The sequence below is a fragment of the Giraffa tippelskirchi genome, chromosome 11, assembly GCF_054371585.1.
Source record: "Giraffa tippelskirchi isolate mGirTip1 chromosome 11, T2T-mGirTip1v1.2.pri, whole genome shotgun sequence".
Taxonomy (NCBI): Eukaryota; Metazoa; Chordata; class Mammalia; order Artiodactyla; family Giraffidae; genus Giraffa; species Giraffa tippelskirchi.
In genome coordinates this window covers 4,598,756-4,626,104 of record NC_137285.1, presented here as the reverse complement: position 1 = coordinate 4,626,104, position 27,349 = coordinate 4,598,756, and the positions used below count along the sequence as shown (strand labels likewise).

At 45.3% G+C, this 27,349-nt stretch overlaps 2 protein-coding genes and 1 long non-coding RNA gene across 4 annotated transcripts in view; 1 reads left to right on the top strand and 2 right to left on the bottom strand.

Annotated features, from left to right (window-relative positions):
• Positions 1-359: 359 nt before the first annotated feature.
• Positions 360-5,664, bottom strand: XBP1 (X-box binding protein 1). The gene is given in 6 exon segments (XM_081542835.1): positions 360-1,496; positions 1,796-1,903; positions 1,906-1,941; positions 3,043-3,171; positions 4,255-4,351; positions 5,398-5,664. Coding segments are annotated over 6 exon segments (1,155 nt in total). The 5' UTR covers positions 5,625-5,664; the 3' UTR covers positions 360-938.
• An 85-nt stretch (positions 5,665-5,749) lies between these two features.
• The window catches only part of ZNRF3 (zinc and ring finger 3), a 188,004-nt gene continuing 166,404 nt past the window's right edge, over positions 5,750-27,349 (top strand). The window contains exons 1-2 of one of the 2 annotated variants that reach the window (XM_081542782.1): positions 5,782-5,873; positions 14,475-14,545. The gene's annotated coding sequence lies outside the window, so the exon portion shown is untranslated. Of the gene's footprint in view, positions 5,874-14,474; positions 14,546-27,349 lie in introns of both variants that reach the window. The other variant, XM_081542783.1, reaches the window with a different exon arrangement.
• The window catches only part of LOC145526625 (uncharacterized), a 33,474-nt gene continuing 21,150 nt past the window's right edge, over positions 15,026-27,349 (bottom strand). The window contains exons 2-4 of the long non-coding RNA XR_014069034.1: positions 18,545-18,631; positions 17,483-17,619; positions 15,026-16,556 (exon numbers count right to left, since the gene is read on the bottom strand). This is a non-coding gene — a long non-coding RNA (uncharacterized LOC145526625). The remainder of the gene's footprint in view (positions 16,557-17,482; positions 17,620-18,544; positions 18,632-27,349) is intronic.

Sequence of the window (27,349 nt, the reverse complement as noted above, 5' to 3'; positions counted from 1 at the left end):
TGACTCTAAAAAATGCTCTTAATCTCTGTAATAATAGCAGTATTGATACTTAACAGCATGTCCTTCTGTAACAAGATGTTATGGCAAAACAGTTGTTAAGTGTTCTAGCTCTACCATTTATTAGCCGTAATATTGGTCAGTTAGGCTGAAGAAACTGTCTCAAATATAGTTACTGTTCAGAGTGTCTTCTTACTTAGGGCAGCCAGGAACTGAAGCAGGCGGTGATTAAGGGGGAAAGGCCTCACTCACTGTAAAAAGTGGCTCGGTGAAGTTGGATAAATCACTACCATGGCAGTGAAACACCCAGAAAGAACAATAAGACTTGAAAAGTTCAAGAAGGATTCAAAGAACAAAGACACTGCATTGTACTTTTTAATTGCACAGGTAGTTTTAAATAAATGGAGAAAGCACCTTCCAAAAGTTACACTAGCAGGGAAAGATTTCATTAAGCATTTACATAGTAGTTTTCTGTAATTTTAAAAAGATTCTTGATCTTTACTTGAACTGTACATGAGGGAAAAGGAGCCCCCTCAGGTAGGTGTTCTGCTTGCAGAAGCAAACTAAAGGACCTAAAATCAGAGGCAAGCCTGGGATGCTGAGAAAGGAAAAGAGAAATTGATAAAGGACCATTCGTTAACTCCATGTCTGAAACACTTAGGTGACCCTTGTGTAAGTACTTCAGGGCAAACCACCGCCCTTATGATAAAGGTACACCCTCAGGTGCTGTAATTCTGGACCACAGTAATGTATCTACATACCCTGGACCACTAAAGGTCAAAAGACAATACTTGGGGTGACCTAGGAGGCTTGAACAAATACTTTGGAGGAGTTCTCTAGGACCACACCCCCTCTACTTTGGCTTTTTGGATGAAGCACAGGCCTCTGTGCTGTCCTCCAGTGTCACAGTCAAGAAAAGAGCCTCAGTACTGGATCACTCCTTAGACACTAATCAGCTGGGGAAACAGTTCACTGGCAAAAGGGTCCTCCCAAGAATGGTCTGCATCAAGCAGGGAGGACATGTCGCTCAAGGGAGAAGGGGAACCCTCATAGCTACAGTCACTGTAAGCATCCAGCAGGCAGGAAGATGGCTTCAGGCAGTTGCTGGTTGAAAGCAGATCTGAGATACCCAGCTCTGGAATGAAGTCATCTTCTACAAGTTCTTCCTTCACTGAGACAGTGAATTCAGGGTGATCTTTCTCTGAGGGGCTGAAAGGTGCTTCCTCAATTTTCACTACCACATTGGCTTGGCTCTCTGTCTCAGAGGGTATCTCTAAGACTAGGGGCTTTGTATATACGTGGTCAAAACGAATCAGTTCATTAATGGCTTCCAGCTTGGCTGATGACGTCCCCAGGGATGGAGAAGGGGAGGCCGGTAAGGAACTGGGTCCTTCTGGGTCCACTTCTGGGAGCTGCTCCAGGCTGACAGACTCGGGGGAAGGACATCTGAGGAACATGACTGGGTCCAAGTTGAACAGAATGCCCAACAGGATATCAGACTAGAAAAGGAAAAATTAAATGGCATTCAACTGTTAAAGAGTACATTGAGAATCGACCCTAGTGCTAGGTTCCATAATGTAAACTAATCATTACGCTATAGGATGATCTCTGGGACCCACCAGACCCACTTATGTATCCTTCACTGCATGTCCTAGACCACCTGGAAATAGGAAGATAGTCAATGTTCACCCCAAACTCATCCAAAACTACACTGCCCTCATCTGTCTGGTTAGGGGTGTCAGGCATCACACAGATGGAACCGAGTAAACACCTCTGGTAAAATCTGAGTAAGCCCTACCTCAGAGTCTGAAGAGTCAACACCATCAGAGTCCATGGGGAGATGTTCTGGAGGGGTGACAACTGGGCCTGCACCTGCTGCAGAGGTGCACGTAGTCTGAGTGCTGCGGACTCAGCAGACCCGGCCACTGGCCCCACGCCATTCCCCTGGAAGGAAAGACCAGAGTCAGTGAACGGCTCCAACAGCTGGGTGTCCCCAGGGAAATGCTTGCTAGGAGGCTGTGATTCTCAACTTTCAAGAAATCTAAAAAAACTTTTTTTTTTTTTTGGCTGTGCCAGGTCTTAGTTGGCAGCATGTGGGATCTAGTTCCCTGACCAGGGATCAAACCTGGTCCCCTGCATTGGGAGCACAAAGTCTTAGCCACTGGACCACCAGGGAAGTCCCTAGAAAATTATTCTTTAGAGCTGAAATCTTTCCCTTACACATCTGTTATTTCCATTTTTGTGAGTCTTCCTTGAGAAAAGAAAAGGGAGGTAAGGCTAACTTCTTTTTTATTTTCTACACAATGAAATGTTTTTCTTCCCCAAGCTAAGATTCAGCCAGGACTGTTATTCTTAAATATTATTATGTTATTTATATTCTCAATTAAGAGTAACATCCCTAGTAATAAACTTCTCTAGTGAATTGAGGCCCAGAATGTTTTTGGATAGTGCTGTCTTCAGACACTCAGTCGTGTCCAACCTTTTACAACCACATGGACTGTAGCCATCAGGCTCTTCTATCCATGAAATTTTCCAGGCAAGAATACTGGAGTGGAGAGCCATTTCCTGCTCCAAGGAATCTTCCCGACCCAGGGATCGAACCCATGTTATTATTTTTAAAATTTGTCCTGAACATATTACTTTAAGCAGAACTGCCAGTCAACTTTAGACCACTTATGTGTTATCACTGGATTTGCCATGATTCATAAATTAAAACCCACATATCACACTTCCATCAGAAAGGTGTGTCTATCACAATGAATCCCTTCTCTTACTCATATTCATCAAAGAGCTATTTTAATTTTAGTAGCATTCAAAGTCAGGTTTGACTGCCACTCTTATCCTGATTCTCCTCAATGCTGGCACTGTAGACACATATCAGTACCGGCATCTGTTAGTACTCACTCTTAGTTGTGTAACTTATTCCAGTTATTAGGACTTAGTACTATTCACTACACCCTTGAAAAATGAATATCCTTAAAGAAAGAGGTCATGTCACTTAAAACCAGTTCTTACATATGGCACCAAATAAAGGACATGACTCACCTTGGTCTCTGCCTCCTCTTCAGTCACTAGGGCATCCATCCCCAACCGCTGTCTTAACTCCTGATTCTCAACTACAAGGCCATGAGTTTTCTCTCGTAAAAGCTGATTTTCTAACAGAAGTTTTTGGTTCTGGAAGAAAGTTCAGAAGAGGCTATTAAAACATCTCATTCTTTCACTTTAAGAATACACCTGACAGAGTTTCACTTACAGTAGGTTTTCTTTCCTTCTCCTGGATCTTTTGGAAAACTCTATGCTTAAACAGTTGTTCATAGTACGTATTAGAAGGCAAGGTCATAAATATAAAAAATAAGCTACTTAAGATGTGTCATTACATGAGGGTCACATATAACAAAATGCCTCCATCCTAGAGGAGATCAGCCCTGGGTGTTCATTGGAAGGACTGATGTTGAAGCTGAAACTCCAATACTTTGGCTACCTCATGCGAAGAGCTGACTCACTGGAAAAGACCCTGATGCTGGGAAGGATTGGGGGCAGGAGGAGAAGGGGACAACAGAGGATGAGATGGCTGGATGGCATCACCAACTCGATGGACATGAGTTTGGGTAGACTCCGGGAGTTGGTGATGGACAGGGAGGCCTGGCGTGCTGCGATTCATGGGGTCGCAAAGAGTCGGACACGACTGAGCAACTGAACTGAACTAGTAGAGACATCAGCAAAGAGTGACCTGTGGCTTTAATTTAGATGTGATGGTTTAAAAAATCCTATCTTGAACTGGCAGGTAATAATAAAAGTGGTAGTGGTGGGCTGTAAAATTAACACGTTTTAAAAAAAGAACAACACAAATAATCTTTATGTATTCAACATGTGTAACCGGCAACAATTTAAGTTGAGGTAACAAGTGGGCCCAAGAAGGGGAAGGGAACCATTGGTGGACTAAGTCAGGAAAATTTAAGCAATGATTCCCTATCAGCTTTTACTAATTTCTTAGTACTAACTGATAAACCATTGTTCTAATACTGTAATTCACCAACAATTGATTCAGATTGATCTAGCACCAAACACCAGAGGGTCAATCACTTCTGTTCTCATCAAGCTTCACCACTTAACAAACTACCTATCTACCCCTAACTTAAATTAGCTTAACTTTTAACAATAAATCCAATTGTATTCTAAAGGAGATGAAACAACCATTCACCAGGGAAAACTACACAATGGATGTAAGATAAAGTGTTCGGCCTTAAGTATTTTTACCTCTTCTTCCAAATCTACCACTTGTTGCTCCAGCTCGCTCATTCGAGCTTTCTTTCGGTCTCTGGCAGTCTGAGCTGCTACTCTGTTTTTCAGTTTCCTGAGAACAGAAAGAGACATACCACACTGAATCATCTCAAACCTTATTATCTTTATTTGAAAACTTGGCCAGCTGGTGCTTTCATTTTAATTTACAGTATAGAGTAATGGTAAAATACACTTCAAGCTCCTCCCCTCAATAAAACAAAACCAAAAAAAAAAAAAAAACAGCCTTCTGTGGATCTAGCCAGCAGACCTACTCATCCTCCCCCGTATTGCGTCACCCACCTCAGCCTCGTCCCCGCCACAGCACTGAGGCTGGACACAAATATTACTCATTTTGCATCATAAGATATTTTCTCCTGCCCTTTCAATTTCCCGTTGCTTCCTGATTACAGTCCCCTCAAACAGGATCCAACCAGGACTGATTAAACCTAGCGAAAGCTGCAATCGCGCTACTGCAGCCGATAACGTAATAACAACCTAACTCCAAAGAGAGGCTGATGCGACTTTCCTGCTGGTGCTGAAAGCCTAGGCTCGTGTCTGCTCCAGGGGGCACTTCATAAATCACAAAAAGCACACTGATCATAAAAGAACTAACAATTACGAAGGACTAAGTACTAGGCATTTCTCCACCGCCCCAGAGACCTCGGGAAGTAGATAACCATTTTTAAGGACGCAGAGACTGACTGAGAAGCCTCATAGTGCTTACAGCCCCTTCAACAGCGGACATTTCAGCTCCGTGAGCCTCCAAAAAAGTAGGTAAACCCATGGCTCCACGTCACAGCCCAAGTTCAGAGAAGCTGAACCAGGAATCTGTGGTCACACAGCTAGAGGGCCTGGAACCCAGGTGCCAGCGTACCCAGCTCTGGTCATCTCTAACGAGACAGAAAAGAAATAAAAAAGGCCTGCGCTGCCCTGGACTCCACCCAGCGCAATGGATCGGCCAGTCCAGACTTCCTGCCCTGCCCCGCCCCGCCCCGCGCCGCGCCACGCTGGCACCGGACCGGCCAGGCACCGGCGCCCGAACGCTGCAGGCGGTCAGCGCGGCCCCAGACCCCTGTCCCGCCTTCGATTTCGGCCCCCAAACCCACGACCCTCGCCCACCTCCGCAGCGCCTTCTCTTCGGGGCTCAGGTGCGTGAGGCGCTGTCGCTTGCGCGCCTGGGGCGGCCCCCCGCTCGCCCCCTCCGGGCTGGCCCCTTGCTGGCCCGGCACCATGACCGGCAGAGCCCGGCCAGCTGGGGCTCCGGCGGCAGCAGCGGGCTGGCCGGACAAAAGCAGTACTTTAGGGGCCCCGGCGGCCGGGCTCTGCGCGGGTGCAACCACCACCATGGCCGGAGCGTATCTACGCCAGCGCGCGCCGCCGCTGCCCAGTGGGCCGGCCCCGCCGGGCCCAGCCTTTCTACGATCGTGGCCCTCCGCGATTGGCCAGCGCCGCGTGACGCAAGCCTACCTCTGCGTCCATTAGCCCGGCGGATCCGAAGTGGGCGGGGCCAGGGCGTGCAGCGTGGCCGCCGTGGTCTTGTGCAGGGGGCGCCCGAGCCTTTTGCGCGGTGGCGAGAGGCAGAAGTCTCAGAGCAGGTGCGGGGCCCCTGAGGGCAGGGTGGGGGCTGGGGCCCGGGATCTTGAGGAAGGGTCCGGAACTAGGCGGGGTTTCCTCAATAAATGGGTTTCCCCCCTATGCTGACGGAGAGTTCAATTCGAAACCGCGAGGTTTCCAGACTGACGAATTTTAACTGAGATTTTTATCCCCGCCTGAGAGAATTGTATCTTGTGCGACACTTCGGGCCCGGAGCTGAGTGGAAAATCCAAAGGGTAGCGCGAATCGGCCTTGGGTTAGGAAAAAAAAGCCTGCAGAGAAATTCCGCAAAATAAGTCCTTAGGGAGTGAGATCGCCCGTTTTAAAACTAGATTTACCTCATAGTGAAGATTTAATAAACCATAGGTGATGGCGGGAGTGCCTGTAATTTCGTTTCTCTTTGCCTCTCTAAACTTTCAGCTATGAGCGTGTATTTATGAAAAGAAAAAGAAATCGTGTATAAAAGATGGAGAGATTCAGCGCTCCTGCCTGCCTGTTATGGCACAAAGGGAGTGGGGGTGGGGTACTTGTGAAAGAGGGGCCTCCGAACTGTAGCTGGGGACCAGTTTAGACACAGGAATATTAAAATGGAGAAACCTGAGGAAACACCCTCCACAGGCATTTTCACTTTTTTGAAGCAAATTATAAAATGTTAAGTTCCCTGGAATCACGAAGCAATCCTTTCTTTACATTGTTCCTCTGTGCTTAGCTCTGTTTTAGGTTCTAGGGATGTTGTTTAGTGGCTATAAGTCGTGTTCCACTGTTTTGTGACCCCATGGACTGTAATCTGCCAGGCTGCTCTGTCCATGGAATTTCCCAGGCAAGAATACTGGAGTGGGTCGGCATTTCCTTCAGGAGATCTTCCCAACCTAAGGGTGAAACCTAGATATCCTACATTGGCAGGTAGATTCCTTACCACTGAGCCACCAGAGAAAGCCCTAAAGGGACCCAGAGGTGAGTGAAGCTCTGGTGGTTGGAAGATATGCAAAGAGTGAAAAAATGCTTCCAGATAATGCTTTGGTGTTATTAAGTCAGACTAGCTTTTCAGTTATCTTTTGGTGGTGAGAAAACAAGTTGGGAAGAAGGAATGAATGAAAATTCAATCTCTCAATATATAGGCCCCTTTAAGGCACGGTTTCGGTCATCCCCAGGGCTGGACTGTGAGTCTTCTGGTATTTTCTTCCTCCAAACCAGAGGAGTAAAATCAGTGACTCTATTTAAACTGAGTCGGCCCACCTCAAAGCTTCCTGAGCACAGGCTGCTTCCTTTGACTGGAAAAGAGATGGGAGCTGATCAGAGACCAGGACAAAGCAGCCAGCCTCCCTTTTAACCTCATCAGCCTTGAGCTAACTGGGTCCTAAAGTACATGCAGGGGTAGGACTCACTCCTGGCCCTGGAACATTTGGGGAAAATTCCTCGCAATGCTTTCTGGTTGAGACATACATGTTCCTGTTAAAGGGCCTTGAAAAGCTGTAAGAGGTTCTGAGAAAAGCCATGTAAATGTCATGAAGACTTTTAAGTTAATATTTGTGAAGGCCAAAAGAATGTCTGGCACTGTGTAAGAAATCTCAAGGCAACTAAAAGAAATTTAAATCATTTAGACTTAAAATGCATGAGGACTTGATCTGTCCAGCATGGTGTAAATAAGTAACCATATGGAAAAGGTACAAGAGCTGGGGCAGGGAGGGAAGGTCAATGGATTGCATTTTAGTCTTGGTCAATGGGGTAGAAATAGAATGTTGAAACTGACTCCCCCAGCTTTGTTTTCAAGGCCCTTTTTAAAAAATCTTTTTGATAAACACGTTAAATCATACTCAATGACTGTTTAGTCATTGGACCCAGTGCTGATTGCTGTCCGTGGAATCATGAACACTCTTGTCCAAACCTTTGAACAGTTTTATATCCTTTCTGTAAGATTACTCTAATTCTTGCATCAAATGCCATTAATATTTTAAAACAAGGCACTTGTGATTAGAGCTCTAAAATATACAAAATACAAAGCTCTTAGTTTTTGTGAAATGCAAGAAAGAGTAGAACATTCAGTTCAGTTCAGTTGCTCAGTCGTGTCCGACTCTTTGTGACCCCATGGACTGTAGCACACCAGGCTTCCCTGTCCATCACCAACTCCTGGAGCTTGCTCAAACTTATGTCCATCGAGTTGATGATGCCCTCCAACCATCTCATCCTCCTTCATCCCCTTCTCTTAATTTAGAACATTAAGTCTAAATAAATGTCAATGCAAAAAAATTACACCTAAACAACCCAGTAGCAATCTGAAGCTAAAATACAAGAACTGCTCTATCTACTACGGGAACCAATTGACCACAGGTGGCAATCGATTCTTTCTGTTTTTTCAATCTTTATTTATTTGGCTGCACCAGGTCTTAAGCCTAATCCTAAAGTTAGAGTCTTAGTTGTGGCATGCAAACTCTTAGTTGCATCATGTAGGATCTAGTTTCTTGACCAGGGAACAAACCCAGGCCCCCTGAATTAAGAGCACTGAGTCTTAGCCGCTGGACCACCAGGGTTGTTCCTGCCTAATTATTCTTTTTCCCACGTCTCTTTTTCACAGTCTCCATTGTAACACTCTTCACTCATGCTTAATCTTCCCAAGTGCACTGCCCTGAGGTAGAAAAATCCCTGGGGCTCGGAACAAATAGACCTATCAAGCTACTAGTGGTGAGACTGGAAAAGGAAATGACCTTCATCACTTGAGTATCAAATCCCTTGCCAACTCCATTGGTTCTACTCCTTTGTTATAGTCAAAATTGAGTTGTCAACAGAGACTTCAATACCATAATTTTTAATGATAAGTCATTATCATTGGCTTCTAACTCAAAAGATGTTCAGACAGTTGAAGGGCATTATAACCAAATATGCCTTCCTTACCTATCCATTTAGGTATATGAACAAGGTTTGGGGGCACTCTTAATGAAAAAAAAAAGGAATAAAGTTAATGCTGAATCTCGCCTCACTCTAGCAATAAGTACTGTTAATCTACTGATACATGATGGAAAGATACATTTCCAATGTATTTTATTCTGTGTTTAATAATTACCAAAATTTGGAATACAAGTTGTTTTGATAAGATTTATAAAATTTGTCATGATTTAAATTGTTACAATAGCTCCATGCAGAATAATTTTTTATGGTTTGAAAAAAGCTTTAAAATACTTAAATATATTTTTTGTGCAAGGTAGGCTATTAGGTGGAGAAGGCAATGGCACCCCACTCCAGTACTCTTGCCTGGAAAATCCCATGGACGGAGGATTTTCCGTCCATGGGGTCACTAAGAGTCAGACACAACTGAGCGACTTCACTTTCACTTTTCACGTTCATGCATTGGAGAAGGACATGGCAACCCACTCCAGTGTTCTTGCCTGGAGAATCCCAGGGATGGGGGAGCCTGGTGGGCTTCTATCTATGGGGTCGCACAGAGTCGGACACGACTGAAGCGACTTAGCAGCAGCAGCAGCAGCAGCAGCAGCAGCCTGTTAGGTAATCAACAATAGACTTTTAAGGATAAAACTATGTTGTGTTGAGATAAAACCTGTAAGGGAAGTAGAATGGGCAGGAATACACAGAGTGATGCTGTGTTCTTCTCAGTGCATCCTATCAGGAGGCACAAGATGACCATTTGTCCCATAACTAGTGATGTTAATTCTTACCAATTGGTTACCATAGTACCCCCTGAAGTTAATTAGTACTGGTACTTATTAAGAATCAGAAAGATATTTGTAGAAAGATATTTTAAGATTTCTAGCTATACTGTTCCTCATTAGATTTTCACTCACAGTTCTAGGATCCATAGATGATTCTTCTTTAAATTAATTGTTACCACAGTGATTTCCTTTCTTTAAAAAAAAAAACACAACTTTATTCTTGACTGCGCCGGGCCTTCGTTGGCTGTGCGCTGGCCTCAGTGTTTGGGGTTCTTATTGCAGTGGCTTCTCTTGTGTTGGAACACGAGCTTTAGGGCAGATGGGCTCAGTAGTTGTGGTGCGTAAGCTTAGTTGCCCCAGTGGCATGTGGGATCTTTTTGGGCCAGGGATTAAACCCATGTCCCTGCATTGCTAGGTGGATTCTTTAACTGAAGACCACCAGGGAAGTCCCACAAGGCTTTCTTAGACTGCTAGTACAGATTGTTATTTAACTTTTTCATTGTTACCTAGCTTTCCATTTGTGTACACAGTTATGCTTTTCCAACTGGGTTTCAAAAAGCTCATTAGAAACAGAAGCATGTGTTACACTTCTTTGTGTTTAGTATAGTGCTGAGTACACATTAGACATTCAATAAATATATTTTTAAATGGTTATTAAACTGTTAGGTTGTCTGCGATATGCTTTAAAAGACAGAACATCTTTTAAATTACTCTGGCAGATTGCCACATAATACCATTTTCTTGAAAGCAGAATTCAAGGCAAAGCTGGTCTGTGTTAGACTCATTACTAAAGCCTAGAATGTGCTCATTTTAAGGCACTAAGGCAGTATTTCTAGTTATTTACACAGCATCTATTCTATTTTTCTTCCTTATTAAAAATGATAATAATAATACTTTTGTACAGGTTGCCTAACTGATAACATTCAGCTTCCCAATTCCCTGGAAACTCTGAGTAGATGTGGAATGAAGTTCAGGCCAGTATATAAGTGGAAGTAGTAGGCAGAGAGGATTCCGGGAAAGCTTGTTAAATGAAGACTTTGTTGGGAGGTCTTACACCTTTTGACTGTTGTCCCTTTCCCCCAGGCAATGCTGCTTGCCTGCAATGCTGATGACAGTGAAAAGACTGAGATAGTTCATCAGCCACCCTGCCAACATGAGGGAGGAAGCCACAAACTAAGGATGTCAGAGAGTAAAGACAGAAGGAGTCTGGGTTCCTGATGCCGTCACAGAGTGGTCATCTAGCCCTCACCTAGTTCTAGACTGCCCGCTTACAGATCCCAGGTTACATGTGACAAGTAGAATTATCATGGTGGCTGGGTCTTTATTATCTGCCATACAACACAATCCTCACTTTTACAGGCACGCACTTACCACGCTGCCCTAAGTCAGGTTTTCCAAACACTGTCTGTGTTGTTCTTGTGAATGGGCTACTAGTACTGCTGAGGAAGACGCATGCTGAAGTAGAGTGACAGGAAGTAGGTGGATTCCAGAGACAGAGTTTTTATCAGTTCCCTTCCAATGCCAGGAAAGGAGATGAGTCACTTAGCATTATGGCATCACTAGTTTGTGGCCAGAAAAAAGAAAAACAAACTGTAAGTTCTAAGGGGCAAAATAATCATCTTAAGGCTACACTTTTCCAGCTTATCTATCTGTCTATACGCCAGTCCCATCATTTTTCTGGAATGTTCTTTTCCTCTCTCTGTTTAAACCATAGTTTCCCAACCTCATCATTAATGACATTTGGGGCTGGACAATCCTTTGTTGTGGGGTGAGGCGCTGTCCTGTGCATTGTGAAGTTTTACTAGCATTCCAGGTCTCTATTCACTAGATGCCAGTAGCACCCCACCCCCACTCTTCCCCATTATGACAACCAAAATTGTCTCTGGACACGATCAGTGTCCCTGGGAGCCAAGACCTCCCCCTACCCCACCGTTAAGATCCACTGCTCTAAACTTGTGTCAAAAATCACCCTGCTGTGCACCTGCATAGACTTCCAGCAACACTGCCGATGATCATCTGCAGTACTGCCTACCTACCTAGATCTCTGTGTTAAACTGTAAGCTCCCTGAAAGCAGGGACTACATCTGACTCATCTTTGTGATCTCCTTGTTTGTTGACAAAATAGATATTAAAATGGTCCAGGACAATAATGGGAATAGAGTTCAGGAATCCTGGCTCCTTGATACCATGATTTTGACACTCACTGTTAAAGACACCTGTGTCCTATGCCTTTGCTTGGTATCTTATTTTATAGGCACTCATGCTGTAGTCAAGAGACAGATTCTAGCAGAAAAGTGCTACGTGGCTTATTGTTATAAACACCAGTTGGATGGAAAAGGAGAGCAAAAAATTGTAAGACAACTTTTTATAGTCTCACAAAGAGAAATGAAAAATTCTTAAATCATAAGGGAAAGAGTGAAAAGCCAAAGTCTATATACACTATTTTTGTTTCCTTAAAGGAATCAAAGTTGTATTTTAGTCACAAAGTGCTATGTACACTCCTCACCGAGTTCCCTTTTCCCCTGATATTGTCCTTCTATATGACTGTGGTCCATTTGTCACAGCTAAGAAACTGACCTGAATGCACAGGGATTCATTACCCGTGAGAAATGGATGAAGTCGTTTGATTTGCTAGGACTAGTGATTCTAGTGCTTTTAATTTCATGAGTATGTGTTTGAAGGCAGACATTTTTGAACCATTTGAGTAACAAGACACCAACATGTGTGCAGGAAGTCCTCCTGGTGGTGCTGGCAGATACTTCCTTCAATCCTGTGGGCTGCCCACCCCTTTCTGGAGAAGAGTTGCAATACTTCCTGAAGTTCATTTGTGTGTATTAGGGCTCTAAGAAATTCAATACTCCTTTGGCTTCTGCAAAATGCTGCCGTTCATTTGCCTCAGTAAATTAAACAGAGCCTACAAGGGCGCACACAGTAACAAAAGGAAAAGTTTTGTTTGAAAAGTGAAAAGATACTACATGACTCTCTTTTACAGTTGGCATTAACCCAGAGCAGTAAATGGCTCATCGTTTGTTTTTTGTATTTGTTTGTTTTTTGTATTTTTGAAGAAAGTACAGACTCTCCATTGTCGGTACCTTTATTGACACCAAGGTTCAAAGGCAGCAGGAGGAGCAAGTTTTATCTTGAAAGAAGTTTCAGTGGGGCAGGTACCCTTCATTAGTCCTAAGAAAATAAAAAATGTGCTGGTTGTGAAATTTTTTTAAATAGACTTTTTTTGGGTATAATTTTAGGTCGACAGAAAAGTTACAAGGCCAATAGAATTCCCTTATGCCACCCTCCCGCCCCACTCCCCTACACAAACAGTTCTAGTTTCCCATAATGTTATCAGCCTTTTTAGGTAGCACAGTGAAAAAGAATCCGCCTCCAATACAGGAGACACAAGAGACGTGGGTTTGATCCCTGGGTTGGGAAGAGCCCCTGGAAGAGGAAATGGCAACCCACTCCTGTATTCTTGCCTGAAAAATTCTATGGACAAAGGAGTCTGGCAGGCTACAGTCCATGGGGTTACAAAGAGCTGGACACGACTGAGCACACACACACAATGTTTTCAACCTACACTACCACTGTTATGTTTGTCAAAATTCAGAAACCAACACTGACACAGTGCTATTAACTAAACTCTAGACCTTATTTGGATTTCAGCAGTTTCTCCCTTACTTTCTGTTTTCTGTTCTAGGATCCTGCCTTGGTTTTGATTGCTTAGATTTCGTATGGTATATCTATTTTTGCAAAATGTTTCATGACTAATTTCAATATGTGATATTTATCTGTACAGCGCTGGATTTACCTGAACTCAACCTTCCCAGACACATACATACCCTGAGGCTCTGACTCTAAAATAATAGCAACTGAATCCCTCCCTCTTTAGTGAGATGCCTTGCTTTCCTGGTGGCTCAGAGGGTAAAGCGTCTGTCTGCAATGCAGGAGACCCGGGTTCAATTCCTGGGTCGGGAAAATCCCCTGGAGAAGGAAACGGCAACCCACTCCAGTACCCTTACCTGGAAAATCCCTTGGATGGAGAAGCCTGGTAGGCTACAGTCCATGAGGTTGCAAAGAGTTGGACACGACTGAGTGATTTCACTTCACTTAGTGAGATGGCCTTGCCTTTAGGTGATGCTGTGAGTTTTATCCTGACCTGGCTCATAGGAGATAAGGTTTCTTGAGAATGGCCCAGGGGCTTTCAATATTAAAAAAAAAAAATCCTCCTGTCTTTTATTTATAGCTGACTTTGTACATCTAATATTCCTGTGGGGAGAGACAGCAAGCTGTACATTTTCTGTTCTCTCATAAACTTTTTTTCATGAAAACATCCAGGATTTATGCAGCTCCAAGAGTCAGCTGGGTAAAATATAGACCAAACTCTGGTTTGGTGAATAAAGGAAATATGAGAAGAGAAAAGCTTTGGGAGCGGAGGTCGAGAGTTATGATTGCCTCCGAGAATATTGGAACAGAGATCATGCATCTTCCATTTCCAGACCCTGTAAGGACAGTCCTTGCAACCTGGGGGCTGGAGGCCTGGGCTAGCGACATAGACAAATGGACATCGGGCAGGTTTTCAGCTCTAACACATACTAGTAGGTGACCTTGGACAAGTTACTTGACCTCTCTGAGCCTCAATTTCCCTGTTAAGAAAAGGAGAATCAAGTGTCGACCAAGATAATATGTTAAACACAGTTTGTGACACAGAGAGAGCATCGCAATTCATGTTAGGCATTACTCTCACCAAGGGTCGTCCTCCTTCATACCATGTGCCATTCCCACACTTTCCCTAGTTTCACACAATTCTCATCCTTTCCTCTATCTTTTGATATCTGGTAGCCAGGAGTTTTGACAGGTCCCAGAAGGCCAAGTAGAGCAATGGTGGGTCCAAGTCTTTAATAAAAATATGTCTGAATATAAAATTTGATCACTGATTACATGCAGAAAAGTGCCAATGAAGGTGGACCATAGTGATGGATGACATGTAGGAGAGGTGCCATAGGGATGGACACCAGGTGAGTTTTCCCCAGTTTTGCCCTCCCCCAACAAGAGAACAGAAGGCCCACGTGACCCCTGGGTGGGCTGGACCTGGCCACAGGCTGCTGACGACCAGTTCTGTCACTGTGACCTAGGACAACATTCCCAGCAGAGAACTGCCAACGTTGCCTCGGTACACAGACCTGTGACCTCCGGTGAGATTCCGGAGCGGGGCCTGGATGATGCCATACCTGGGGGTGGGGGGCTCGTAGGAGTTGGCTCTGCACAGAACAGCTGAGCAAGGCTGCAGGATCTGGGGAGGAAGAGGTTGGGATCTCCAGTTTTTTAAAAAAGGGCCCTGTTGGGACTTTCCTGGCAGTCCAATGGTTAGGGCTCTGAGCTTTCACTGCTGAGGGCCTGGGTTCAATCCCTGGTTGGGGAACTAGGATCTCACAAGTCACAAGGTGCAGCCAGAAAAAAAAGCGGGGGACCCTGTTGTTTCGTACTAAACAGAATCATTTTGCTTTTGAAAATGAGTTGTATTTTCCAACCTAGAGTTCCAGAATTATAGAGTTTATTACAATCCTTAGGACCCACAACATATTTCCTAAAAGCCCTTATCATGATCTGTGCCTGCATGGGAGCCAGAGGTGGGGGACTGGCCGCTAAACTTGAACAGCACAGGTGAGGGTTAGTGCTTGGCTCTGCTGGGGGACCAGGAATACACCATGGATCTCTTCAAGAGCTTTTTTTTCATTGTTGTTGTCTGTTTTTGTTTGTAATTATTTATTTATTTTTGGCTGTCCTGAGTCTTCATTGCTGTGCGAGCTTTTCTCTAGTTTCGGAATGATATCAGGGGCTATTCTCTAGTGGTGGTGTGTGGGCTTCTTATTGCAGTGGCTTCAGCATGGGCTCTCGGGTGCTCGAGCTTCAGCAGTTGTGGCACGTGGACTCAGCAGTTGCAGCTCCCAGGCTCCGGAGCACAGGCTCAGTAGCTGTGACACATGGGTTTATAAGCTCTGCAGCATGTGGGATCTTTTCGGATCAGCGATCCGAACTTGCGTCTCCTGCACTGGCAGGTGAATTCTTTACCACTAGGCCCCCTGGGAAGCCCTGTTGTCTCCTCTTACTCAAAATGACAGGGATGTGCATGAAAGCAACCTAACAGTGCCTGAGTGCCTGGAACACAGGAAGGAGCTTGTTGCGTTTAGGTCCAGGCTCCGAAGCAAAGGCAGCCCAGCCTGAGCCCCTTCACTTCACCAGGGCAGCCCTGTCTTGGAATCTGAAGGAAGCTGACGTCAGCAGAGATAACCCCCTGTCTGAGCTCTTCACGCCCACAAACAGCCTCCTCGGCACCAGATAACAGAACAGAACGCTGGTGATCAGAGTGCCCACCCGCCAGCCTCAGACCCCCACCCAAGGCAGCACTGTCCAGGAGCAGGCACAGCCACAGAAGGAGTGAATGCAGGTTCTCCAACATCCCAAAGCCACATGTCAAGGATCCTTTAGATTCACCTTCCAGGTGACCAGGTGACTTTACAAGTTGAAGGGCTTCTGAATCTGACTTTACTTTCCAGAACAGAGAAAGGGTAGAGAAGATAGCCACGCTGGGCACAGCTTTGGATGAAAATAAACATTTCTCAATTGAGGTGTTTCATCAGTGTCTTGAAAAGTCAGCTTTGTTCAGGCTTGCAGGAAGTGTGTTGTCTAAATGTAACTTTAAACATTTGGGGGGCAGAAATTGAAAACAGTTTTCTAAAGGGACACCCCTAGTCTTGATCAGCAAATGTCCCCCCACTCCTCCAGGGACCAGGACAAGAGAGAGAACAGTTTGTACTGACTTGAGGTTCTCCTGAAAATTTCCATCCTTCACCTGTGCTCAACTATTTGCATTCAGTAGTTTTTTTGTGTTTTTTTTTTAAATTTCTGTTCCATGTGCAAGGAACTGATAACATTGTGATTAGAACCACAGCCAGAAAAACCTTGATTTGGAGTCAGTCATTCATCCTGAGTGCTGTGCTACCTTTATCTTCTCACTGGGAGCAGCATCTAGAAGAGGAGAGAGATAGTAAGTGATTAATGTTGTATAACTGTAACCAACCCTTAGGAGTGGGACTGAGGAGCAAGGGCCTAACTCTGCAGGGCCATCAGGGAAGGCTTCCAAGAGGAGGTAATATTCATGAGGCCTTGAAGGATGAGCAGGAGTTTGTGTAGGATTTAGCTTTACTTTTCCCCCTGCTCCTTCTCCCTGCTAGAGAAGTTAGATGCCACCTGGCCCCTGAGCTAGAATCTCAAGAAAGCAGTAGTAGTTCATTCGGGGCTAAAAAAGACCTGAAACTAACACAACATATATTCAGCCTTTGACACCTGCTACTGTTCTGAGGCTGAGTGGATAAGAAGACCCTTCTGGATTTCGGTATACTTATTCCAACTCTCCTGAGACATCCTTTGTCCCTTTCTTACCCCCATCCTTAGCCTCCTTCAAGATTTCCTTGATATTTTCATTTTAACCAACAACTTTTCTTTAGAAATGGAGACAGGGAAGAAAGAGAGAGAAAGGATACCTTCCCATCCTCCCCACCCTTCCCTTGTTTGGCTTTCAATTCTGCACACTCCCTCCCCAGTTCCTTATTCTGCTTCTCTCCTTAAAGGAGACGGAAGGGACTTTGGGGTATCTGAGTTCAGAGGGTGCTGTCCCTCTCCTGAGTCCCTTGGAGGAGTTATCTCTTGGGGTCAGGAGCCAGGTGGGAGCCTGGGGTTCTGGGATCTGCGTCTGTGCCCCCTCCCGCTGCCCTTCCCCCACCCCACAGCTTTCCTCACTTAGCACAATGAGGTCGTTGACCTTTTCCATTTCACCTTGTTTTTCCTCTGTACCCTCCTTGGCTTGGCAACCACAAATCAACTGCTTCCTCCTTGGCATTTCTTATGTGCCTCCCATTGAAATTAAAAACTCAAGAGGAAGAGGCCCCACAGACCTTGAAATGTTCAGCCTGCCTTCTGGCCTTGGCCTCTGGTTCGACTGGTCCCACCTGCTGTCCTGGGAGAGTGGGCAGCTGATGAAATCCAGAGGCCCCGAGACCTTCCTTCCAGTAAGTGCTCTTGTTTGCATATCCTGGTTGGAAAACAGGAACCGCTGGTTGGAAATCGATCGGGGAGGTAAAGTTACTGAATGAATGGATGAGTGAGCTGTAGGGAGAGGCCTTGAAAGGCAGAATCTGCCATCTCTCTTAAGTGATTAAAATCTTCCTTGTTTGTTTGCTCTCTACTTCTGAAAGTTTTCTTGGAACCTTCTTCCCAGAAGAAGCCAGGTGATGGGAAATCAGGGTCACAAAGACCAAGAAACCTCGTTTGGGCCCTGCTAAGTCGCAAAGCTCCCTTTATTTTCAAAGAAACCAGCATGAGGATGTGTGAAATAAGTCACTACTAGAACATGAGCGAACAGTTATAGGACGTGAGCCTGGCGTGGTGCATAACTCCTAGCCTCTGCTCTCTTATCTCTGCACGGAACGAATCGGCTCTGTTTCTCAGAGGAGGACGTTCAAGCTCTGAGAGGGTAAGCCGAAGGTCACGTGGTTGACCTGGGATTCAAACCTGCATCCCTGTGACTTCAAAGGTTGTCCGGCTTTCTGGAGGTTGCACAGGCATAGAAAGGACCCAGGCCAGGCCCACTGCTTTTAGGACAAGACGCCTCTGAGGCGACCCCCGCCTTCGTTGATTTGCATGATATGACACAGAAACTGAAAACTCAAGTCAAGGTGTCCGAAACCAGCAAAAGAAGTTTCCTTTCAGTTGCTGTTCCCGTCCACTGGTGGGGGTATAGATTGGGTGACATTTACTGTGCAAACAGCAGACTGGGAGCCAGGCAGAGCCCACACCTAGCTGAGTAAATAGCACCTGGAGGCCTCGAGGCAGGGCACCCAAGGTCCCTGGTGAGGCCTCCCTTTGAGAGGCAAACAGGAGAAGGTGCCTGTGGGCTGGGAGCCGGAAGCCCAGAGTGCTGGTCCTAGTGCGGCCTCTTGTACTTCTCTGTTCCTTACCTGGAAGTGGAGGAAATCAACTCGGTGACATGGGAATCTGGCTGCAGGGGTCAGTTTGCCTTGGGCAGCATGGGCTGGTGGGTAGGCCTGCAGAGGGTAGAATCGAGTTGCCTGGGTTCAAGTGTGAACTTCACCAGTCACACACTCTGTGACCCCAGACAAGTCCTTAACTTCAGAGCCTCTGTTTTCCCATTACTCATCCAAGAATAATAATAAGACCCATCTCACAAGGGTTTTCAAGGAATCACAGTCAGAAGGCACAGTAGAATTCTAGAATATTCCATCATGGCCATGAGAGTCCTTTCCTTTGACTTTTTTGTTGCTGTTGTGAGGGACATTGAGATTCAATTCAAGCAAAAGTTAACAAACTTAAAAGAGTTAACCTCTTAAGAGTTCAAGCTTAGTTCAGTGCTGGTATCTAGTTGGGAATTATTAGTGATTCCTTAATTCTGCAAATATTCAGTGAATGCTTGGAATCTGAAAAGGCTCTTTACTAGTTCTCTGGATGATACATAGATATCAACACGTGGACCTTTTCTGTCCAAAAACCCACTGTCCAAGAGGAGACACACACAAATGTCTATGACACAGAAGTAACAGCAGTCCAGTGGTTAAGAATCAGCCTGCCAATGCCGGGGATGCAGACAGCAAAGAGCTGGACACAACTGAGCGACTAACACACTCTGGGCCAAGCATCATCTTAGGTGCTAAGCACATGACGATGAACAAGAATCTGGTCAGAAAACATGAAAATTATCCAGAAATCTCCTGCAAAGAAAGACTGAGCAAGAAGATGGAAGGCAGAACACGCCCAGAAGTCAGCAGCCATCCCCATGATGACTGCTTTAGATGGATTCTGAGTAGATACTGCTTAGCAGGTGGTCACAATTCTCCCAAGCCGGCTGCTATTCTTGTATTTAAAACACCTGCTGCTGTTTCCAGGATGCTAACATTTACTTTGGTTTTTATGTCAATGCCTTTTGTACAGAGAGCCAGCTGTGGAGCTTTTCTTGTTTCAACATTGCCCCTGGACTGTGCTTTGTTGATAAGAAAATAAACACCACTTGCCAAGATAGCACCGGAGCAGGCTTTAAGACTGGTTGGAGCAGAAGCCTTCCCTCAAGAGGAAGAATAGGCTTTCTCTTCCTGGTTAGGAATGTTGTCCTCCTTCAAGGCTTGATCATCTGGAATGCCGTCCTTCTTCGTGGGTTGATTGTCTGGCTTGATCTTCTGTCCTTCTGCTTTCTCTTCCTTGACTCTCTTTTTAATAATCCCTCTCTACTCGTGGGACTTTTACCAGACAGTTGAGGATTGATGAGCCATAAAAAGTAAAGGTTAGAGAGCAGGTGATCAGTTGCCAGGTGCTGGGAGTGGCAAAGGACTGGAGAGTGAGAGCTTGTTGGGGGCAGGGTCTCCTTGGGGGGCGGCAGTTCCCAACCTTCTTGGCACCAGGGGCCAGTTTTGTGGAAGACCATTTTTCCACAGTCGGGGCAGGGGATGGTTTCAGGATTTCAAGTGCATGATATTTATTGTGCACTTTATTTCTATTAGTATTACAGCAGCTCCTCCTCAGATCATCAGGCATTAGATCCCGGAGGGTGCGGACCCCTGCTTTGCGGGGGTGGGGAGGGTAATGAAAATGTTTTAGAACTTGATAGAGGTGGTGGTTTCACACCACGGTGAATGTCCTAAATGCCATTGAATCGCACACTTAAAAATGATGCTTTTTATGTTATATGAATTTCACCCCAATCAAAAACAAAACAAAAGGTTAAAAAGCCAGATACAAAGGAACATGATCTGTATGAATCAGTCCATCTGATGCTCAGGTACCGGCTTATCTGCAGTGACAGGAATCAGAACAGGGATCACATGCGGGGAGGAAAGGGCGTTATTGGAAAGACACACAAGGAAACTTTCTGGAATGATGGAAATTGTCTACATCTTGTTTTGGGGGCAGTTGTTACAGAAAATATACAACTGTCCAAAAGTAACAAATTGTACACTAATATCTGTGCATTTTATTGATGTTAATATATCTCATTTAAAATTTCAAAAAAAGTTAGTTAAAAAAAGGAAAGGTGGGGAATTCCCTGGTGGTCTAGTGGTTAGGACTCCGAGCTTTCACTGGCGAGGGTCCGAGTTCAATCCCTGGTCGAGGAACTAAGATTATGAAAGTTTAGTGACGGGGCCAAAAAAAAAAAAAAAACAGGGCAGAGGACGCAGCAGTATTTTTTTTTTAATATCTATTTATTTATTTATTTCCTACACCAGGTCTTAGTTGCAGCATGTGGGATCTAGTTCCCTGATCAGGGATCAAACCCCAGGCCCCTTGAATTGGAGTGCAGTGTCTTAGCCACTGGACCACCAGGGAAGTAACCCTGCCCCCACTCCAGCCTTATTTGCTTTGACTGATTTGACACATTTTCCTGGAGTCAGTTCATCCATTTTTAAAGGTGTTGCCTGGAAGAACTGGTTGCTGGTACCTCATTGCTTGTTTTATGAGTACAGTTTTTGGTGGGGAGGAGGTTGCATTATTACTCAGTTGTGGGCATGTGGCTTGTGCACACACACAGTTTCACTTCGGAGAACTTCATGTGCTTCGTGCTAACGGAGCCTGGTCCTGAGCACCACAGTAGCCCTCTCTGGAGAGCGGCTTTGACAAGGTGATCACCAGACTCGCTTTGCAGTAAAGTGCTCTGGGTTGGACCCTGTCTCAGCCGGATCGACTCTTGCCTCATCTATCTGCCCGGGCCAGTTGGTAGCTGTGTGACATTGGGCAAGTTGCTTAACCTCTCAAGGCATGACTTCCTCCTAGGGTGAAAGCAGGGATCATAACCACACCCCCCAACCCCCAGTAGCACTGTTGTGAGTACTGAGCCAGCTGATCCCAGAGTCCTGGACACGGAAGGGCATCAGAAACCACAGCTGTGTGAGTAGGATCGTCAGATACAGTGTAGGACATCCAGTTACATTTGAATTTCGAATAAAGAACAAATGATTTTTAGTATATCATTATTATGCACCAAATGTTGTGTTTGCCCCTCCATCCCCCAAATTCACACACTGAAGCCCTAACCTGTATTTGGAAGAAGTAATGTTAAATGAGGTCAGATGAGAATTCCAGAAAAACATCTGCTTCATTGACTATGCTAAAGTATTTGACTGTGTGGATCACAACAAATTGTGGAAAATTCTTAAAGAGATGGGACTACCAGACCACCTTACCTGCCTGCCTCCTGAGAAATCTGTATCCAGGTCAAGAAGCAACAGTTACAACCGGACATGGAACAACAGACTGGTTCCAAATTGGGAAAGGAGTACAAGGCTGTATATTGAGTCAAGGCTGTATATTGTCACCCTGCTTATTTAACTTATGTTCAGAGTGCATCATGGGAAATGCCAGGCTGGATGGAGCACAAGCTGGAATCAAGATTGCTGGGAGAAAAATCAATAACCTCAGATATGCAGATGACACCACCCTTATGGCAGAAAGCGAAGAGGAACTAAACAGCATCTGATGAAAGTGAAAGAGGAGAGTGAAAAAACTGGCTTAAAACTCAACATTCATAAAATGAAGATCATGGCATCCAGTCCCATCACTTCTTGGCAAATATTTGGGGAAACAATGGAAACAGTGACAGACTTTATTTTCTTGGGCTCCAGAATCACTGCAGATGGTGACTGCAGCCATGAAATTAAAAGGAGGAAGAAAAGAAGAAAAGCTATGACCAACCTAGACAGCATATTAAAAAGCAGAGACATTACTTTGCCAACAAAAGTCCATCTAGTCAAAGCTATGGTTTTTCAAGTAGTCACTTATGGATGTGAGAGTTGGACCATAAAGAAAGCTGAACACCAAAGAACTGATGTTTTTGAATTGTTGGAGAAGACTCTTGAGAGTCCCTTGGACTGCAAGGAGATCCAACCAGTCCATCCTAAAGGAAATCAGTCCTGAATATTCTTTGGAAGGATTGATGCTGGAGCTCCAGTACTTTGGCTGCCTGATGTGAAGAAATGACTCATTGGAAAAGACCCTGATGCTGGGAAAGATTGAAGGCAGGAGGAGAAAGGGACAACAGAAGATGAGATGGTTGGATAGCATCACCGACTTGATGGACATGAGTTTGAGCAAGCTCCTGGAGTTGGTGATGGACAGGGAAGCCTGGCGGCGTGCTGCAGTCCATGGGGTCACAAAGAGTCAGACACAACTGAACAACTGAACTGACTGACTGAAGTCAGGTGAGCAGAGCCCTGATCTAATACAATTAGTGTCCTTAGAAGAAGAGACACCAGCAAGCTCCTCTCTCTTCTCTCCTTGCCCTGTAAAGACACAATGAGAAGACTACCATTGGCAAGCCAGTAGGAGAACTCTCACTAAAAAATGAATCAGCCAGGGACTTACTTCCCTGGGGGTCCAGTGGTTGGGAATCCACCTTGCAATGCAGGGGACCCAGGTTTAATCGCTAGTTGGGAAACTAGGAAACTGGGATCCCACATGCTGTGAAGCATGCCGCACCCCAATTTTTTTTTAATTAGAAGGAAAAAAGAGCTCAGAACACCAAGACAGGAGAGAGGGCCCAAGGCAAGGACAGTCTCCTCCACGTCCAGCTGTGTCTAACTCCTGGGACCAGCCTCTTTTCTTGCTGCCCTTTGCCCTCTGTGGTTATAGATTCCAGGTGTGGAATGTTCTTGCCCATCAATCCCCTGGACTCTTCTCAGCACGCCTTCCCAGACTTACCGGTCTGGCCGGCTTGCTCTCAGATGCTCATCTAGGCTTCCCAGCTGAACCTTACTCAACTCCTGCTTCCCTAAACATGACACCTGGGGACTTTCCCTGTTTCTCCCCATTTGGAGCTCAGACTCCAATTCCTCCACACAACCCAAAGCTGCAGATTACCTGCGCCCGGCCCAGCCCCCAAAGGACTGGCCCAGGAGGAACCTAGGATTCACCTGCATGACCAAGAGGGCAGGCCACCCTGGGAGAATCCCCAAGCTGTCTAGAGTCTCAGATTCCTCACTGGTAGCTTGGAAGGGATTATGCGTGTGGTGAAGATTCAGGGTCTACAGTAAATACAACCATGACCGTACAGAGTGGGCCTAAGGAAATAATTGATTTTTATGTTTAATTAGAGGATAATTGCTTTACAATGTTGTGTTGGTTTCTACTGTACAACAACATAAATCAGCTGTAAGTATGCATATATCGCCTTCCCTCTTGAGCCTCCCTCCCACCGGAAATTATTAGCCAAAGAAACACTGACGAAAGCACCAAAAGACAGCAGCAGCCTGACTTGGTGAGTGGTGGGCAGCAGGAGGCAGCTAAGACGTCTGGAAGCAAAGCCAGGCTGAGGCAGGGGCTCACATTTTAACAGTTCTTATAAAAAAAACCCATAGAGAACAATAGCTGTGTCCAGAACTGGATGGTCTTCTACACCCATCCCTGTGGCTCTGATGCCTTTTGGCCACACCCAGAGACTCACCATCTTTAATTGCAAAGCAAAAGCCTTCGCAGTTCCCTCTCCTTCCATTTCAGAACATCCCCAGGCCTAGGCAGGTTTTTGTCAATCCCTTAGTTGTGCCTTGACCTGCAGCTCTATACAAGACTTCTTCCTTTGGGGACTTCCCTGGTGGTTCAGTGGTTAAGACTGTGCTCCCAAAGCCAGGGGCACAGGTTCAGTTCCTGGTTGGGGAACTATTAATAGATCCCAGATGCTGTACTAAAACCTTGCACAGACAAAGAGATAAACTTAAAAAAAAAAAGATTTCTTGCCTTTCTCTCTATAACCATCTCCTCACATCTTCCTACCTTCCTGATACTCCAGCTGTTTTAACAGCTGAGTCAATATTTCCCTTGGGAAATTCTTATTGACTCTGCACTTCCTTGACTTGATGATTCTTTTGTCAACTTTTCATTTCACTGTTTTTAAAAAAGCTTCTATGTGTGGTGTTTATGTCTGTAACTTTCTTAGCTTTTTTCAAGGGCCGCTGCCTGGAGGGCTGAGAACCTTTATACCACATTAAGACATTTGACCTGGATCCATTTTTCCTGAGAACCTAGTACTTTACTGATCCCAGACTTTCTGAATGCACAGTTTAGTAAGATTTTTTTTTTTTTGAGATCAGCAGGTCAGCGGGCCCTGGTGGGGGATGGGGTGGGCAGGATTTGCTGTGCAGCATGTGGGATCTTAGTTCCCTGACCAGGGATCACACCCGAGCCCTCTGTGGTGGATGCGTGGAGTTGTAACCACTAGTCCGCCAGAGAAGTCCCCAAATTTTTTTTAAAAATGTATCCCGTGATAGGTCAATTTTGCCAAGAAAGAATATTTGCTAAGGAAAGGGTAACCATCTATTACCATCCCCCAAAATAAGAAGGGCACAATCTCAGAATAGAGGATGGTCTTTTAAATTTAGTACACTGAAGTTTTTGAAAAAATACCCCCCCATTCTGCATAGTTTTCTCATTTCTCTGCTTTTTCTGTGGTTTGGCCACGAGGAACAAAGAGGCTGAGGTAGAGGCCACGGACACCGTAAAGAGCTGCAGGGCCATCTAGTGGCCATGTGTCATCACTGCACGTGCAAGTGACAACTATTCCGATGGTTGACTCCCAGGGTTTCTGGCATGAGACTCAATCTTGGTCATTTTGTGGAATTTCTGAAATCTCACGTTACAAACGTTCTACAACCTTGCACGTAAAATTATTGCCTTGGTACAAATCTTAGGACTGAGTTTCCAGCATTTCAGTGGTGATTAGGAGCATTGTTACCCGAGTCAGACAGGCTCAGGTGAGAGTTAGCTGTGTCACTTTGGGCGAGTTACTGGAACTCTCTGACTCTCAGTGTCCTCTTGCACAGTAGAGATAACAGTGGACAGGACTGTTCTGAAGACCCAGGGAAGTGTGCATGTCACGTCTTTGCCACTGTTTCTGACAAGTAAACCTTTGCTATTGATTTGTTCAGTGCTTATAGAAAGACAGACAGCATCGCCCAGGTGGGGACACAAACCCACCCAACAGGCTCAAGGAAAAGGTTCACTATGAGGAACCCAAGCATTGTCTCAGAAATCCTTCACTTCCTCTCAGTAATGTTTTATAGTCATTGGTTGTTTTTTGTTTTTCTTATATATATATATATTTTTTCATATATATATATATATATATATGTATATTTGGCTGTGCTGAGCCTTCCTTGCTGCTCAGGCTTTTCTCGGAGAGTAGGGGGCTACTCTCTAGTTCTGGGGTATGGGCTTCTCATTGTGGTGGCTTCTCTTGTTGTGGAGCACAGGCTCTAGGGGGCGCAGGCTTCAGTAGTTTTGGCACATGGACTCAGTAGTTGTGGCTCCCAGGCTCTGGAGCACAGGCTCCATAGTTGTGGCACATGGGCTTAGTTGCTCTGTGGCATGTGAGATCTTCCTGGATCAGGGATAGAACTTGTGTCTTCTGCATTGGCAGGTGGATTCTTTACCACTGAGCCACCAAGGAAGCCCTGTGGGATTTTTTTTTTTAATTAAAAAAAAATTTATATTGGGGTGTAGTTGATTTACAATGTATTAGTTTCAGGTGTACAGCGGAGTGATTCAGTTATACATATACATATGTCCATTCTTTTTGCAGATTCTTTTTCCCGTATAGGTTATTACAGACTATTGAGTAGACATCCCTAGCTACATAGTAGCCTCTTGTTTATCTATTTTATATATAGTAGTGTGTATATCGGAGAAGGCAATGGCACCCCACTCCAGTACTCTTGCCTGGAAAATCCCATGGATGGAGGAGCCGGGTAGGCTACAGTCCATGAGGTCGCTAAGAGTCGGACACGACTGAGCGACTTCACTTTCACTTTTCCCTTTCATGCACTGGCGAAGGAAATGGCAACCCACTCCAGTATTCTTGCCTGGAGAATCCCAGGGACAGCGGAGCCTGATGGGCTGCCGTCTATGGGGTCGCACAGAGTCGGACACGACTGAAGCGACTTAGCAGCAGCAGCAGCAGCAGCAGCAGCAGTGTGTATATGTTAATTGTTTGTCTTTGCAAAGACATTGTGTAGAACCTGATGTGAAGAACTGACTCATTGGAAAAGACCCCAAATGCTGGAAAAGATTGAAGGCAGGAGGAGAAGGGGACAACAGAGGATGAGATGGTTGGATGGCATCACCGACTTGATGGACATGAGTTTGAGCAAGCTCTGGGAGCTGGTGATGGACAAGGAGGCCTGGTGTGCTGCAGTCCATGGGGTCGCAAAGAGTCAGACACAATGGAGCGACTGAACTGAACTGAGCTACATATTTTAATTTTGATGCCATTATACATGGTGCTTTTTCACATTTCACTTTAAAATTGTTGCTTTTGTGCAGAAATTCAGCTATTATATCAACCTTGTATCTAGCAAACTTGCTAAATTAACTTCTTTATTTTACAGTTTATGTTTCATTCATTTGGGCTTTCTGCATGCATAATCAGGGGACTATTGCATACTGGTAGTTTTACTTCTGTGTATCCATACCATATCGGAGAAGGCAATGGTACCCCACTCCAGTACTCTTGCCTGGAAAATCCCATGGACAGAGGAGCCTGGTAGGCTGCAGTCCATGAGGTCGCTAAGAGTTGGACACGACTGAGCGACTTCACTTTCACTTTTCCCTTTCATGCACTGGAGAAGGAAATGGCAACCCACTCCTTTATTCTTGCCTGGAGAATCCCAGGGACGCTGGAGCCTGGTGGGCTGCCGTCTGTGGGGTCTCACAGAGTCGGACACGACTGAAGCGACTTAGCAGCAGCAGCATCCATACCATATGGCTTAAACATT